A 15,399-nucleotide genomic window follows, 5' to 3' on the forward strand; every position below is an offset into this window, starting at 1 on the left:
AAAAGTGAGATCTGCAGAGTGAGGGCAGATTTCTCCCAGCATGGTCAGGATTCATTCCCTGCCTGAGAGCCCATCTTTTCATCAGATGATTAGCACCCAAGTCACCATCCCATTAAGGGATGATGTTGCCTGCCAATGGACTTGTGGCCTTGTCAGCAGCAGCTAGTAACAACAACAGAATGTAACACAATCAGTTTGGTATTTATAACAGAAATACAGAAGTACTGTGTTTGCCTGTGTTTGCTGAGTGGTGAGACAGTGAAGCAGATGTTTTAGTGACTTGGGGCCAAACAATTAGAAATACACCAAAGCCTCTACCTGCTAATCTGCCAACATCCCAGTGTCCTCAGTTGTTCTAATTTTCAATTCTTCATGCTTTTATTTAAAAGTTGTCTGTAACTCTCTATATTTTTAGCCTCTACTAGCTCACGTCTGCGCCTTCTTAGAAAAATAGTCTCCAGAGAGTCTTTGCTGCAAGTGGCTTAGTAATGGGCTGTAAAATTGGATGCCAGCTCTCTGGGGAGGTTGCAAAGAAGAGGTCTCCCTCCTTCTGCTAGCATTCCACTAATCACCTTACTATAGATTCTCTAGGGGAGAGAACAAGCAAATATATGGATATACAGGGTGCTGAAGTTCATGGGTATGCTCAATTAGCCTCATTTAATTGATGGGAACAGAGAGGTTCTGACTAAGCAAGCTGCCTAAGGCTAGACACTTAGAGCCAAAACCATTTCAGAGCTCACCCTCCATTTTCACAGTGGATGGGGCTTTTGGAAACAAATGGAAAAGGCCCAGTCAATATTTGTCACATTCACTTCCTATGCTCTGCCTGTGCCCACATGACCCATGCCTTTTCCCCATTAGATATTCAGTGAGCTCCTCCTCTCTCATTTATGCATTCAATTAATATTTTTTGAGTGTCTACTGTTATCAGACCCTATAAAGGTGCTGGGGATTCTTGGGTGAGTCAGACAGTCATTCTCTGCCCCTACAGAAATGTGAGAAGCTCTGGATTCCCTGAGGCAGAGCTGGCCAGGAAAGATTTCTGGCAGATGTAATGTTTAAACTGAAACCTGAAGGGGGTGGCCAGGAGAGAAGAAAGGGGAACTTAATTCCAGAACAAAGAAACAAAAAACTTGAAGGGAGAGAATAAACAAGTGCTCAGGTCACAGAATCCTCACAGCCTTTCCATCTGCCAACCATTCCTGGGGACAAAGGCTGGGGTGCACGGGGGACATCTAGGCTGCTATGCCATGTTTACTATCTAAAGTTTGGACTTTAAGGTCCTGCCTGTGACCCTTGGGCCTGCCCTGGAGAGTGGGACGGAATCTAGAATGAATCATGAGAGTTGCCTTTACCGCTCTGACCATAGGCCTGGAGCAGTCGTGAGCGGTACAAGTGTTTACGGGAACATTGCTTCTTTAATCAAAATAAGAAGAGCTTACCAGATGACTTGTAAAATTTTCTTTAAAGCCCCCAATATAGATCATGATACAAAGAACACCCATGCTTAAGAAATGGAACATTGCAGGAGTGACGCAAGTCCCTGGATGCCCTTCCCCATGGGCTTCCTCCTCAGATACAGCTATTAATCTGAATTTGATGTTATTCCCACCTATCATTTTAGCCTTTGCTATATAGAGCTACCCATTAGTGACATATGGCCTAGTTTTGCAAGCTTTGACTCTTTGTAAAATTGGAATAGTATTGCAACTGTCCTGTAGTTTTCTTTCTTGACAGAGTGGTGAACGTTGCTTTGGAGATTTGTTCAAGTTCATAGTGTTCTGGCTCATTCATTCTCCACTCTGTATATTCATGGTGTGACTATACTTGATCCTCTCCTGTTGGTGGACATTTAGGTTGCTTTCATTGTTTACCCATACGGATGGTGCTGCACTAGACTTTATGTACAGGTCAGGTGACTATGTATTGACTAGAAGAACCTCAGATTGAAAACTGACACTGTTTTTAGCTGCTAAACCCTTTAGAGCTGGACATATTTGAGAAATAGCAAAACAGAGCTACTTTTTGAACTTTTATAATGAAGTTTGATCTCACATGGTAAATATTTAAAGAGTGCCATGACGCCACTGATGACACATGAGTTGTGATTGCTCTTTGGTAGCCCTGGGCTGAAAGAGATCCTTTTCCATCTTATGACCTTCTTGGCAAGAAAAGGTGTACAAAGAGGAACACAGGAAGAAAAAGGCTCTTTTCTCTAAAGCCTCTAAAAGAGCCTGGATTAAGCGGCTACCCCAGGTCTCCCCAGAAAGGGGTCTCTTCTGAGTTGGATGCAACCCCAACCCAATGGAGGGGAGGGTAGAGAAGAAATAATCTAACAAAGAGGGAGAAGATGGAGGGAAGAACAGGCCCAGAGATTACAACAGAGGTTCTTCCAGAGGAAGCAAGAGTGTGTCCCAAAAGATGGTCTCCAGGGTGTGTGAATCCACTGACAATCCAGCTTGAACCTGACTGAGAACTCTCCTCCAGAGCAGGGTGGGGAGTGATCTGGAGCCCACTCTAGGATTTAACTGTGCTGCCCATACTTTCCCGAATGTTTTTGATTTCCTGTTCATCCAAGAGGGTTTAGTTTCCAGATTCTTGCTCAACCAGGGCTGTTCCTGGCCCTCTCCCAAGAGGAGATCAGCAAAATAGATAAGAAGCCCAGCCTGCTTCTAAATTTATCTATCCAGATATCTCTCAAATCCTTCTAACTCTCATCTTACCCCAAATATTGTAGAGGCCTCCAGACCACTTCTGCCCTTGGCCCACTACAGTCTATTCTTAAAACAGCTGCCCGAGTGCTCCTTTTAAAACACAAGTCCAAAAATGTATCTTCTCTGCCTCATTACCTTCTATAGCTTCTTATTGCCACCCTGAGTGAAAAAAACAAAGTTCGGGTAATGGCCGATAGGTCATTGTCAGTTACTGCTCTGCCTCTTGTCCCATCGCCCTCCCTCTTGCTCATTCTGCTCTGGACACTCTGGCCTCCTTGGTGTTCCTTAGTCATCTTATGCACTATCTTACCTCAGGACCCTTGCACTTGCTGTTCCCTCATGGCTTGCTCTCTCATTGACTTCAGGTCTGTGCTTAAATGCCACCTGTTTATTTTTTGAGCCCTTCCTAACCACACTGTTTAAAAAAGCACCTTCATGGCACCCCGGAATATCCAATCCCTCTTTGGCTTGGATTTTTTTTCCATTCCATCTGAAGACTGTATACTCCATTTATTTTTCATAGTTCCTGTTTACCTCCTGCTTCAAGAATTTGAGCTCCAGAAGAGCAGGGATTTTTCCCACTCTGTTCACTGTTGTATCCCAGCACCTGGGACAGTGTTTGGCGCGTGGAAGTTGCTTGATTAAATGAGTTATTGAATGCTCCTGTTTACTTGAGACCAATGATTTGGGACATTCTTTGTGAGTGTCTTTGATTTGCCCCCAGAAACCTCTGGAATAGGCCAGAACATAACTTCTTTTAGGTTTATTCTAAGGCAACAACATGGAGTGGTCCAAAAGGCTCTCCTTTTCCAGACTCCTCCCATCTGAAAATATCTTCAGCTTTTCCTTCTCCTTTTTGAAACTTGCTTTCAGGACAGAAGCTGAGAAAAATTTAGGGTAAAGCAAATAATGAAGGGTGAAATAACTCATAAAACATAACGTGTTTTGCCTCCCAGGGAAATGTATATCTATACCAAGCTGAGAGAGGCAAAGTATAAGTCCTTACTGGATATCCATCAATGAAGCCAAAATGGTGTGAGGTGTTTTTTCCCTTTTACTTACTGAGCTACCAGGTAACACTATTGTCTTTATTTTAAACATAAACAAATAAAAGTTCAGGATGACCAACTAATGCGTACAGAGGTGGTGAGCAGCAGAACCGGAAGTTAAACTTAGATTAGTTTCCAGAGCCCACCCTTTCTACACTATACCATTCTCCTTTTCTTGAGGAATGAGATGGAAGAAGAGAAAATGGACCCTAAGCTTGAAAAGATCCAGAAGGGCAAATCCGCTTTTCACCATTGTGATTTCTGTGTATCCGTAGTTTTATTCACTAGTGACCAAGACCCCGTTAGAAAGGTTTTCTTCAAGGATGGGAACAGGAAGGGATTTCTGGCCAATCCTTATTAAAAGAGGCTATTCATTTCAGTTTATTTTTCTCTGAGTCCCCACACTCTCTGCTCAGGAGTTCCAATTAATTAAGGTGTTACGCTGTTATCTTTTATGCGTAAATTCACTATTGGACAAATCATGAAGTTGTCTTCGAAATGTTGAGCTCTAAACCTTTCTTGCCTCCACCCAGATGTCCACGTGGAATAACAGAAAGTGTTCTTTATTTGTCCCTCACCCAAAGATGTGGTGAGTGTATGTGGGTCAATTCGTAAACCTACACAGACCCCTTGCTTAAAAATAAAAATTCACTTACTAAAAGGTAACTATGATCATAATCAGGTTTGGAGGTTCATTTCTAAAGTCTCCCTTAGCAACCAAAATTATTGGTATCTAAGGATCCACACTGATAAGCTGGAAAAACTCCAATAAGCAAATTGCATGCCAAACTTGAGAGTTAATTATTAACAAATTGATTCAAATGGGAAAGAAATAGTTTAGAGAGTTTGATGGAGTGTTCTTAGCCAAAAACTTCACTCACATTTAAAAGATATATTTTTCTTTTCATTATATGAATAATATTGTAAGACTTTTGGCAAATAAATAGAAGTTGTACATAATCTCATAATAACTCATTTTGATGCATTTTATTCTAGTCTTTTTCTTTTTCTTTTGGCTTGGGCAGAGTTTTTTAAAACATGTTTTAATTATCACATTCTTATATGCATCATAAGTATTTTCCCAAGTGGTTGTCATTGTAAGCTTTTAAGAAATAAAGTTAATTTTTCATTGTAAAAGTATAAGTGTTGTTTTTAGAAAAGTTGAACTATGATAAAAAAATAGAAAGAAGGAAACAAAATCATCTGTAGGCCCATCATCTATAAACTACTACTGTTAACATATTTTAGAGTGATTACTGACACTGCTTTATGCATGTTGTTGTTATTTATTTATTTTTTAAGATTTTATTTATTGGGACACGTAGGTGGCTCAGTTGGTTAAGTGTCTGCCTTCAGCTCTGGTCACGATCCCAGGCTCCTGGGATCGAGTCCCACATCGGGCTCTCTACTCAGTGGGGAGCCTGCTTCTCCCTCTGCCTGCAGCTCCCCCTGTTTGTGCTCTCTCTTGCTCTCTCTGACAAATAAATAAATAAAATCTATTTGAGAGAGAGAGACAGTGAGCAAGAGAGAGCGTGAGCAGGGGTTGGGGACAGAGCGTTGAGGGCCAGAGGGAGTTTTTCTTAATTGAAGTATAATTGACATACAATATCCTATCAGTTTCAGATGTACATCATAGTGATGAGATATTTTTATACATTACAAAATGATCCCCACCGTAAGTCTAGTTACCATCTGTCACCAAACAAAGTTATTACAATAGTATTGACTAATTCCCTATGCTGTGCCTTACATGCCCATGACTTATTTTTTTTGTAACTGGAAGCTTCCACCTGTTAATCCCCTTCACCTATTTCTCCTGCCCCCTCAGCTCCTACCCACTCTGGTAACCAACATTTTGTATCATGTTGATTGATTTGTGAATGTTACTTACTTTTCAATGGTGGCATAATCTCCACTGAGTGATTCCACTATAATTTTCCTAATCGTTCCCCTATTGTGGGAGTTTAGTTAGTTTATGAATTTTGGTGAATTTTTCCCCCATAAGTTAGATCTCCAGACTTATAAAAACTGAGTCATGGGGAATATGTTGTTTTATGGCTATTCCTAAAGTGAGAGGCTTCTCTCTGAAAGTGCTTTTGTGAAGGGTGGAGTGTGGGTGTTGAACACAACAGCCTATAGTCTGTCTTCTAGCCCTTTCTCCACCTCCCACTTTTCCCACCCCTTCCATCACCTGCTGCACTCTTACAAATGAGCATGCCGGAGGTGTGTCCACTCTTGGTTCTTGGCTTTTCTGTATTTTCTGCTCTACACAAGGCACGAACTGGTTATCTCTTCCTTTAAACTTTCAACTTAGGCAAATAGTAGGTGGAGCTTCTCTTTCTTTCTGAGCCAAGAAGGATGACATTGCTCTTTGCTTTGTTTCGGAAGTTACCTCTGTTTGTCTGGAAAGCTTCAGAGCAACTGCTATCTCTCTGGTCGTCCCTCCTCCACATACACTCTCGCTCTCCTGTTGGGACCCTCACATTGGGCTCCTGGCCGTCACTGTCAAGGCTGGATTCTCTGCAGCTGATGCCCATAAACAATGGCTCTATTATGTGCCCTCAGGGATTATGAGGAAGAAAGTGCAAGAAGACATAAGTAAACATAAGTAAACCTGTGTGGGTTTACTTATTATTGTGTTTGCCATACCCAGAGGTTTTCATTTTTTGTGCTTCGTGCGCTAGTAATAGTAATGATAAAAGCTGATATTTGCAGAATTCTCATGGTATCCCTGGCAGGAAGGCGGTGTGGTCAGAACACCAATAACTTTCCAGCCACTTCTGGAAAAGCATCATCATCTCTGATTTCATATTTTACAACTCCCTTAACCTGCTCAAAGGTTTGTTGGGAAGGTCACAGAACCTAATTCTAAACTGTGAAGTGATAATCAAAACAAAAAGATGTCATCATTGTAATTATCAGTGTTTTCTCTTCAACCATATGCCCTTAACAATCAAGGAGAAAGATATACTTCCTGGGGCACCTGAGTGGCTCTGTTGGTTAAGCGTACTACTCTTGATTTCAGCTCAGGTCATGATCTCAGTGATTGTGAAATTGAGTCCTGCATCAGGCTCCACGCTGGGTATGGAGCCAGCTTGGGATTCTCTCTCTCCCTTTCCCTCTGCCCCTCCCCTCCCAAAATAATACTTCCTGAACTACAATATTGATGAATTTCATTTTTTGGAATTATAGAATGAGTCAAGTTAGATTTCTTTCAGGGTACGTTTTGTTCATTTAAATGTTTGGGATAACCCCTATTATTTGTTTTAAGAAAGTGTAGAGCATATTCCTTGGTTTTCTTCACAAAGGACAGTTCTGTCAATGAAATCAGATTTTCTGAGTAAGAAGCAGATGACTACCATGCATTTAAATTTGAGGATCAATTTAAGTAAATGACTTTTTCTTTTTCATGACAAAACCAATGATAGCTAAAACATCACCAGCCAAAGACATGGAAGTTGAGTAGCTATAGTGATTATTATTTTTTTTGGCATTTAATAAAACCCACATATACATGAATCTTCCCTTCTCAATGAGGCCTCATGTGTCCACCTTATTTAGTTCTAAAGTTTGTCCTCACTTTCCCCCAGGACTGCCTATCACCTTCACCCTGCTCTGCTTTGTGTTTTTTCCCTTTTGCTTTTTCATTACAGTCATTATAAAATAATACATAAATCAGTTATCTTTTATGTTTGTTATTTGTCTCCCCCAACTTAAATGTAAGCTTTATAAAGGAAACTATCTTGGTCTGTTTTGTTTACTGATGTATACCAACCACCTGGAAGGGTGATCAGTACCTGGGAAGTGCTACCTATATTTGTTGCATAACCTCAATGAAAAGTAATTATATAAAGATATGAATGGTAGCTATATTACCATTTTTATACTAGCTAATTTTTATTAGCTAATTTTTACTGAGCATTTACCATGTACTTGGGGTTATGCATACACATGCCAACCAGTGCGCCCAACAAATTTATGAAGCAGGTATCATTAATACTGTTAAATTACAGATGGAAAAACTGAGCATTAGAAACATAAAAGTAAATTGTCCAATCTTACAATCCCTATGGGAACTTTGATTTAAACCCAATAAGCCTGATTCCCGGGGACCCTATTTAAGCTGGGCAATGTTGCTTCTGTATGATCACTTTACTGAGATATTACTGAGATTCCAAGGGATTTCATTTGGGAAGGAAGGTTTCCCTATATAAACATTTTTGCCAAACTGCTGCCCTAGGCATTTGAACCAAACCAAAATCTTAGGTTTGCAACTCTAGGCTTTTAGCAGATTTCCATGTGATTAAATTCTGTAGCATTTGCACTATTTCCCCCACCTTTTATTACTTGGTTTTGCACAGACAAGTAAACAACTTTTGTTACTTTAAGGACTTTCTTCTACTCTTTTATATAAAAAAAGTCCTGTTCCTCCTCTCTCTGCATTTTATTGTGTTGCGTGTTTTGCTCTGGTTTTATGTGTGTGTGTGTTTGTTTTTTCAAGTATGCTCCATGCTGGGCATGGAGCCCAATGTGGGCTCACAACTCTGAGATCAAGACCTGAGCTGAGACGAAGAGCCGGATGCTTACCCGACTGAGCCACCTAGCCATCCCTCTAGGTTGTGTGTTTTGTCTGTGTTAATTCCAGTGACTGTCCCCTTCACACTTCCACCTCTCTTTTCTAGGAGAATGATATAAACCTGACCCACATTGAATCCAGACCTTCACGTTTAAAGAAAGATGAGTATGAATTTTTTACCTATCTGGATAAAGGTAGCATGCCTGTCCTGCCAAACATCATCAAGATCTTGAGGCATGACATCGGTGCCACTGTCCATGAGCTTTCCCGAGATAAGACAGAAGACACAGGTAAGAAACAGAAGGATTTTGCAACACAAGCAACTTGACATTTTCTTCAGAAAATACTGGCAAAAATAGTGTCTAACCTGGTAGACCACTGGGGGGGGACTAAGCTGGAGGAGGTATGTTAGGGACCCAGAGGTGTACCTACCACATTTTAGACATTTAATAAATGTGCTTTTTTCACTTCCTCAAGACAGCTATTTCTTATATTAGTAATTTTCTTTCTTTGCTGCAATTTTATATATTCTAAATTTTAGCAATCATGAATAAAGAAATTATGAACATTCATGGGCAGGGTTTTGTGTAGACATGAAATTTTAACTCATTTGGGTAAATACTTAGGAGTGTGATTGCTGAGATGAACTTTTTTTTTTCCTAAATAATCAAAACACTTTTTTCTACTATAAAATCAAGAGTTTTTTTTTTTGTTTGTTTGTTTTTTGCCACAACAGTGAAGACTTTGTGTCAAGAGAGTTTCAAGCTCTGTAGCTGAAAATAACATTTTAATTGGCAGAGATGCCTTAAAATGAGAGGACACCCACCTCTTTGCGCAGGCCACTGAAACATTTTCTAAAAGATACCCACAAGGCCTTCCTAGGAGATCTCTCTTCTTTTTCTGCCCTCATCCTCCTTGGCTGTTACCAAGACAAGGAAGTTTATTCCTGGATTCTGTCCCTGCAGAGCGTAGAAAGCCAAGCCCATGGGCTCAGGTCACTGAGGGGCAGGGACTTGGAATTCCTCCTCAGATCAACCCTATGTGCCTTCCTTCCCTTCCACCTCCTGAGCTGCTTTGCTGATGAATGCCCTCTCTTGCTTTTCCGGCCACCTGCTCCTAACAGGAGCTGCAGGCCCTCAGGACAAAGGGCCTGCCGGATCCTGGGGCAAACTCTGCCTCTGCTTGGAGCAGGTGGAGGCTGAGCCAGCTGGGGTTCTGGGGTAGGAAATCAAAGCAATTGATGAGCAGGCAGGCAGCTCCTTGGGGAGCCAGGGAAGACGTATGTAGATCAACTGAAGGATGGGCAGCCTGAACTGGAGGCTCAGAAAGGAGGTTCTTAATGGAAACATGCAAGAATAGTTAGGAGTCCAGACTCTGGAACTAGGGCACACTACACTTGGTGTGACTTTAGGCAAATGACTACCCTTCACAATCTCCCACGGTATCAAATGAACAAGAGTCTTGTAGGATTAATGAAATAATGCCGGTGGAGCTTTGAGAACCACGCAGACGATGTTTAAGGGCTTAATAGATGTTCTCTATTCTTACCATTACCATCATTGTTATTATAAATCACGACCCCAGCACAGGAGCCATGAAAAGCCAGCCTGTACACAACAACTTTTTCAGAGATTCTGAGAACTGGCAAATGACCTCAGAGGTCGTGCAGTCCAACAGACTCCTTAATTTTTCATTGTAAAAAACAGAGGCCATGACTTGCCTTAAGGCACAGAGTGAATTCGGTGCAGTTGTGGGTAAGCCTGTGTCAAGCCCCACTCTGCACCAGGCATCGTGATAGGATCTGGGGGGAGAAAGGCTCAACACTACCCATTCTGATGGCGCTCACAGGCTGACAAGCGTGAGGAGACACCCAAGTGAATACAGTCCAGGGACAGGAGTTGTAATGAGGGCAAGGTGATGGAATCTGGCAGGGGGTTGACATTTGAAACTGGGTTGACATTTGCCCTAGTGAAGACAACCCTGGTAGAACTAACCCTTGAAAACAACATGTGTCTCATTTTATTTATTCATGTGGTTGATCATCCCAGCCCCTACAGGCCGCCCCTCCCTGACACAGTTTCCTGACCCCCGTGTCCATGGAACAGAATGGTTGTTCAGGGTGCTAGCAGTGCTCAAACAGCACAGTCTCGCCCCTGCAGAGAGGGGCAGCTCTTTGGGTTTCTCGATTTTTTGAACTGGAGTCTGGGCCCCGAAACAGATCTTTCTGGGGAAAACAACCATCCCTTTGCAGAGTTGTTCTTTCCGCGGAACTCAGTGGGAGAATGATTAGAGGAAAAAAAGCATCATGGTAGATCTGAACCTTTGATTCTTTCGCTCCACAAAAATGCCCCTTTCTTTTGAGGGGCTCAGATCTCAGGAGTGAGTCTGACAGCAGGTTGAAGTGGGAGATCTGAACCCCTCGAATCAATTTGGCTAAACCACTTTCCACTCTCGTTTTTAAACCATTCAAAAGTCCATGTGGGTGATAGAAAATGAAAGTTTTCAGTTTCTTAATTGCTAAAGTTCCCCACCCAAAACAGCTTAAGGGAAGGTTAATTATGGTGACATGTTAAAGAAATCCCAACCTTCTAAAATGCCTCCTGGAGAAGCTGATGTGACTTTAATAGGATTTTAATCCAGAGTCTTTTGAATACTTGAGGTCTATTCTCTTGCTACCCTCTCTCCTGATGACCTCAAATCCTTCTTCAACCCAACATGAAAGAGCATTAATATCTTCCATCGATCAATCTACTAATCCTTTTACCTTTCCCTTTGAGTCTTCTGCATGACATTACGTTTAGAAGGGGATGGAAAATTCCTACATGGAGGCAGATTGCAGCCAGGAGAAGCAGACGGACAGAATGTCTTGGCTAGACGGAGGTATAGGATTATCACCTTTTGAGAAATTTATCCGATTGGAGTTATTTTCCAAGAGCAAATGGACATCTGGTGGATTTTGTTCAAGCTGTGGTAATTATAAGAGTCCTGCAGTGGGGGCAAAGGGTGTCCACCCTGCCAGTACAACTGTATTTTCTGTGGGGAACGGAAGGGCTATTTATCTATTTATTCATCTATGTATCTGTCTGTCTGTTTAGCTATGTTTCTATCTCTCTGACCTGGGGGCTCTTACAATTTTGCTTTTCCATTTGGATTGAATCCTGAAGCAGTGATGTAAGGGAAACAGTTATTGTGAGAAGACACGCTCAGCATCATGACACTCATTGCTTCCCCCTTACACACCCCTCCCTGCTGCCAGTCCTGTCTTCCAGCCCCCTTGCTGCTCCGGTGGTGCCACCCTGATGCGCAGGGCCCAGGTAAGGCTGAGGTTTCAGATCACCTGTCGGGGGACGAAGGCTAGAATTCCTTGGAGGAGCCTGGAAAGCCCCTGGGATTGTGGGCGAGATGGTACATATGCGTGTGCATGCAGATTTTTAGAGTGATTTTCAAAGGGATCATGGTTCCCAAGGAGCTGAGGACCCTTAGAGAGAAGCTGCTTAGGGCTGTAGGGGGCTCCAGATGGCTGGAGGGTTCCCCATGCCCACCATTCGTGCCTGCCTTTCCTCTCTCCCTTCCTCCGCTCCTATGTTCTGTGCTGCCCTCCCCCCTTTGTCCTCTTCTTGGTTCCAGACCTTCTGCTGTGCATCCCACTTTGCCCCAAGGGCACCTCTCAGGGCTGAAGGTGCTTGTTTGTGGCCCTGGGTCTGCAGGAGACAAAGGATCTGCATGTTCATAAAAACACAGGATTGACAGCCTTTTTCAGTACGCCTGGATGCTTGCTGGATGCGTTGATGTTGTCATAAGTCGTGACAGCTGGGGATGAGACTTTTGTCTCAGCAGAATGCCTCACTGGTACAAGCAGACCCACAGCTAAGAGGATAAGCCAAAGCAGGGGGTATGTACCAAGCCCGGAGCTAGAAGCAGAGCTGGTGTTGTTGGTATGGGGCTCACTCCTTTGCAGTCTGTTAGAGGCAGCTCTATTCACTGGTGAGGGAAGATCCAGGGCAAATGTTATTTCTAGAGCCCAGTCCATTTGCCAGGTCGCAGGGCTTCAAGCTAAGGAAGATCATAAATTTATAAGCAGACTCTGTTTCTAAGGGGGATCCGTTATTTGCATTCCCAATCCAGTGTTTTCAAAGTTCTTTCCTATTAGGTTATTTTCATTTAAGCTTTGCAACAGCCAACTCAGATAGCTGGAGCAAGAAGCTAACAGTTCTCGTTTTCAATATAAGACACAGTTCTCCTTTGGAACAATGAAGATTCCACAATCCATACGGCCCTTCAAGTTTACCCTGTCAAATACCTTTTCTCTGTGTGACAGATGTGATAGGAGGTGATAAGAGAATATGAAATGATTGTAACAATGTTGATTTGCCATTCATGTTGGGTTGAGGGAGCATGATAGCGATTCAGAAAAAGCCATGAATTTAGAGCCAAGAATTAGGACTTGGACTCCTATTCTGTATACTGCCAACCAGATTTGAATCCCATCTTACCCCCTGACAGCTGGGTGACCTCATTATCTCTTGTTCCTCATATGTGAAATAGAACTAAGACCAACTTGGCCCCTTTCTAGGGCTTATGAGGAAGGTCATACAAGATACTCTGAAGGTTATGGTGTTTGATAGATTGAGCTTGCTTGAGTTGAATAGCCCTTGAATTTAGACATCCATAAGCCTCAGTAGGGAGGGGCTCTATGATTCACAACACCAGCCAACTATTAGGCTATTTGACACCACCAGCTGCGTGGATATGGACACTGACCAGGCTAACATATAGGGAGTTGGTGGCAGCCACACCCTCACTGGGTCCAACTTCACCTGGCAGGTGGGGAGACAGCTTCATGTGTGGGATGATGTGAGGGGTGCTGGGAATGACCTATCAGTTCCAAATATTACTTCCTGTGAATGTGCTTTTGATGCCTACTCTTATCCGGTTGGCTGTGTGTTATACGGGAAATGGTACTGGTCTAAAAGACAGAAGGCCGTCTTCTCATGCAGCTTCCTTCCTTCTTCCTCTCTCCCTCTCTTCTCGCTTCCTTCTTTCTTTTCTTCTCCTCTTCCTTACCATTCTGGCAACACCCATGACCCAAACCAGTATCCTCTTTTTTGTTTTCATTCTCTTTGAAATTTTTGCAGCATTTAACTATGGATTAATCATTTAATCCATGATACCCCTGGAATTCTCTCTTTCCTTAGTATTTTATAAATTATGTGGCTCTTATTAAAATACTGACTCTTGAGGGTTTCTTTCTTTTTCCTTCACTACTCCTTCTCAAAGACCATAGTCAGCTTTGCTGACCTTCTTCTTTTTCATCCACATTTATGCCCTAATTCAGTTAATCATTCATTTGTGTAACTTATATTCATTGAGCACCCATTCAGTGTCAGCCACAGGATAGGGATGCAGTAGGGAAAAAAACACACATGGTGCCTAGACTCATGTTTCTTATAATCTAGTAGGTAGTTCCTATGTGGCATGATATATGCAGGAATAGGAAAATGTGGTTTGCATCAGGAGCTCTCAGGAGGTACACTGAAGCCAGTCTTGGGCATGGTAGGGAGAAGGGGGAGCAGGGTCAGGGAGGGACATCTGGAGGGAGACAGACATAATATGTGAGAGGCTTTCGAGGTAGATTGTCCATAACTCCCGTTGTAAGTGCAGGTACTCAGACTGAGTGCAATGTAAGCTTTCAGAAACCAGAACTCTGTATCTGGGGATATAGTGGGCAACTTGCCGGTAGATATGTTTATAAGATACGTGACATCTTCAGAAGGATACTGGGAGGATAGTTCCAGTGTAGGATGGTGATTGGACTAAAGGATCCTGCGGGTCATTCTTTTATTTATTCATGATTTCACACATATCCATTCATTTGTTCCATCATTGATTTATTTCAACACATTTTTACCTCTTTACTTCATGCTAAGGCCCTTTTATTTGTCTGGTTTTCATTCTATTTTAACATGTGGATGGAGAGTTCAAATGCTTTACCTGTCACGTCACTGATAGAAGTGAGCCTTGAACCCACCATTCCTCTGCTCTGTCCAGGAGGAGGAAGAAACTAGTTTGGCACCAACAGCCAGAATTTGTCTCACCTGTTCTTGCCAAGACCTTCCTGAGGGGCATCCTTTCTCTGGAAAGAAAGTAGAAGCTCCTTGGGGCGCCAGGGTGGCTCAGTCAGTTAAGCGTCTGCCTTTAGCTCAGGTCATGATCCCAGGGTTCTGGTATCCAGCCCCCCATTGGGCTCCTTACTCAATAGGGAGCCTGCTTCTCCCTCTCTCTTTGCCCACTACTCCCCCTGATTGTGTTCTCTCTCTGTCAAATAAATAAATAAAATCTTAAAAAAAAAGTAGAAGCTCCTTAAAAGAGAAAAGTAAAACCCTCAAAAGACTTCATCTTGCAGGATGTTGGCATACTACCCTTCTCCTTTTGGGGGCGCTGTTGGGATCAGCACACCAATGCTTCCAAAGAGGCTGTAGGCCTTTGCCTCAGAGGAGACATCCAGGAGCCTGGAAAGAAGGGTTGAGAACATCCTTCTATTCTGGGCCCAGGAAAGGAGGATTTATTGCCCTCCCTGAGACAGGCTGGAGGCAAAAGTCTGGAGCAAGACTGGGTGCCTCGCTGGCTAGACCCTGGGGCTGGTGGACGTTTGGTGGAGGGAGGGAGTTAATGGGACTCAGCCTGCACCTTAAACTGTTATAAATTTAATAGGCCTTCTCTGACCCATTGGCCAGGAAGCAGGCTCCCGCCAGGCCTATGGGGGCCTCTTGCTCAGGAGCTCTCCTGAGCCAGCCACCCCTCGGCGTCTGGGCTGAGCAGTTGACCCCGACTTAATGAGACCACGACGTGGGTGTCCAGGGTCGGCTCTCCTGCAGGCTGCTTCCCTTGGAGCCAAATCAATATTTATTAATGATCTGCCCCCCTCCAGTGCCTCTGGCTTCACAGAGGGCCTCTGTTGCACCAGCCTGCCCAAGTCATTCATTAACGCTGAGCCCAGCAGCCCGTGAGGCAGTCGAGGGGCCCACAGAGGCCAGCCCACCGCGGAGATATTTGCAAA

The 15,399-nt window shown here is 43.2% G+C and overlaps 1 protein-coding gene across 1 annotated transcript in view; it reads left to right on the forward strand.

The window, feature by feature from the left end:
* Positions 1 to 15,399, forward strand: part of PAH (phenylalanine hydroxylase) — a 67,957-nt gene that overhangs the window by 12,987 nt on the left and 39,571 nt on the right. The window contains exon 3 of the mRNA XM_025881301.2: positions 8,449 to 8,632. Coding sequence (XP_025737086.1) covers positions 8,449 to 8,632 — 184 coding nt within the window. The remainder of the gene's footprint in view (positions 1 to 8,448; positions 8,633 to 15,399) is intronic.

Source organism: Callorhinus ursinus, unplaced genomic scaffold (assembly GCF_003265705.2).
Source record: "Callorhinus ursinus isolate GAN/ISIS: 27379988/994484 unplaced genomic scaffold, GSC_fseal_2.0 scaffold14, whole genome shotgun sequence".
Taxonomy (NCBI): Eukaryota; Metazoa; Chordata; class Mammalia; order Carnivora; family Otariidae; genus Callorhinus; species Callorhinus ursinus.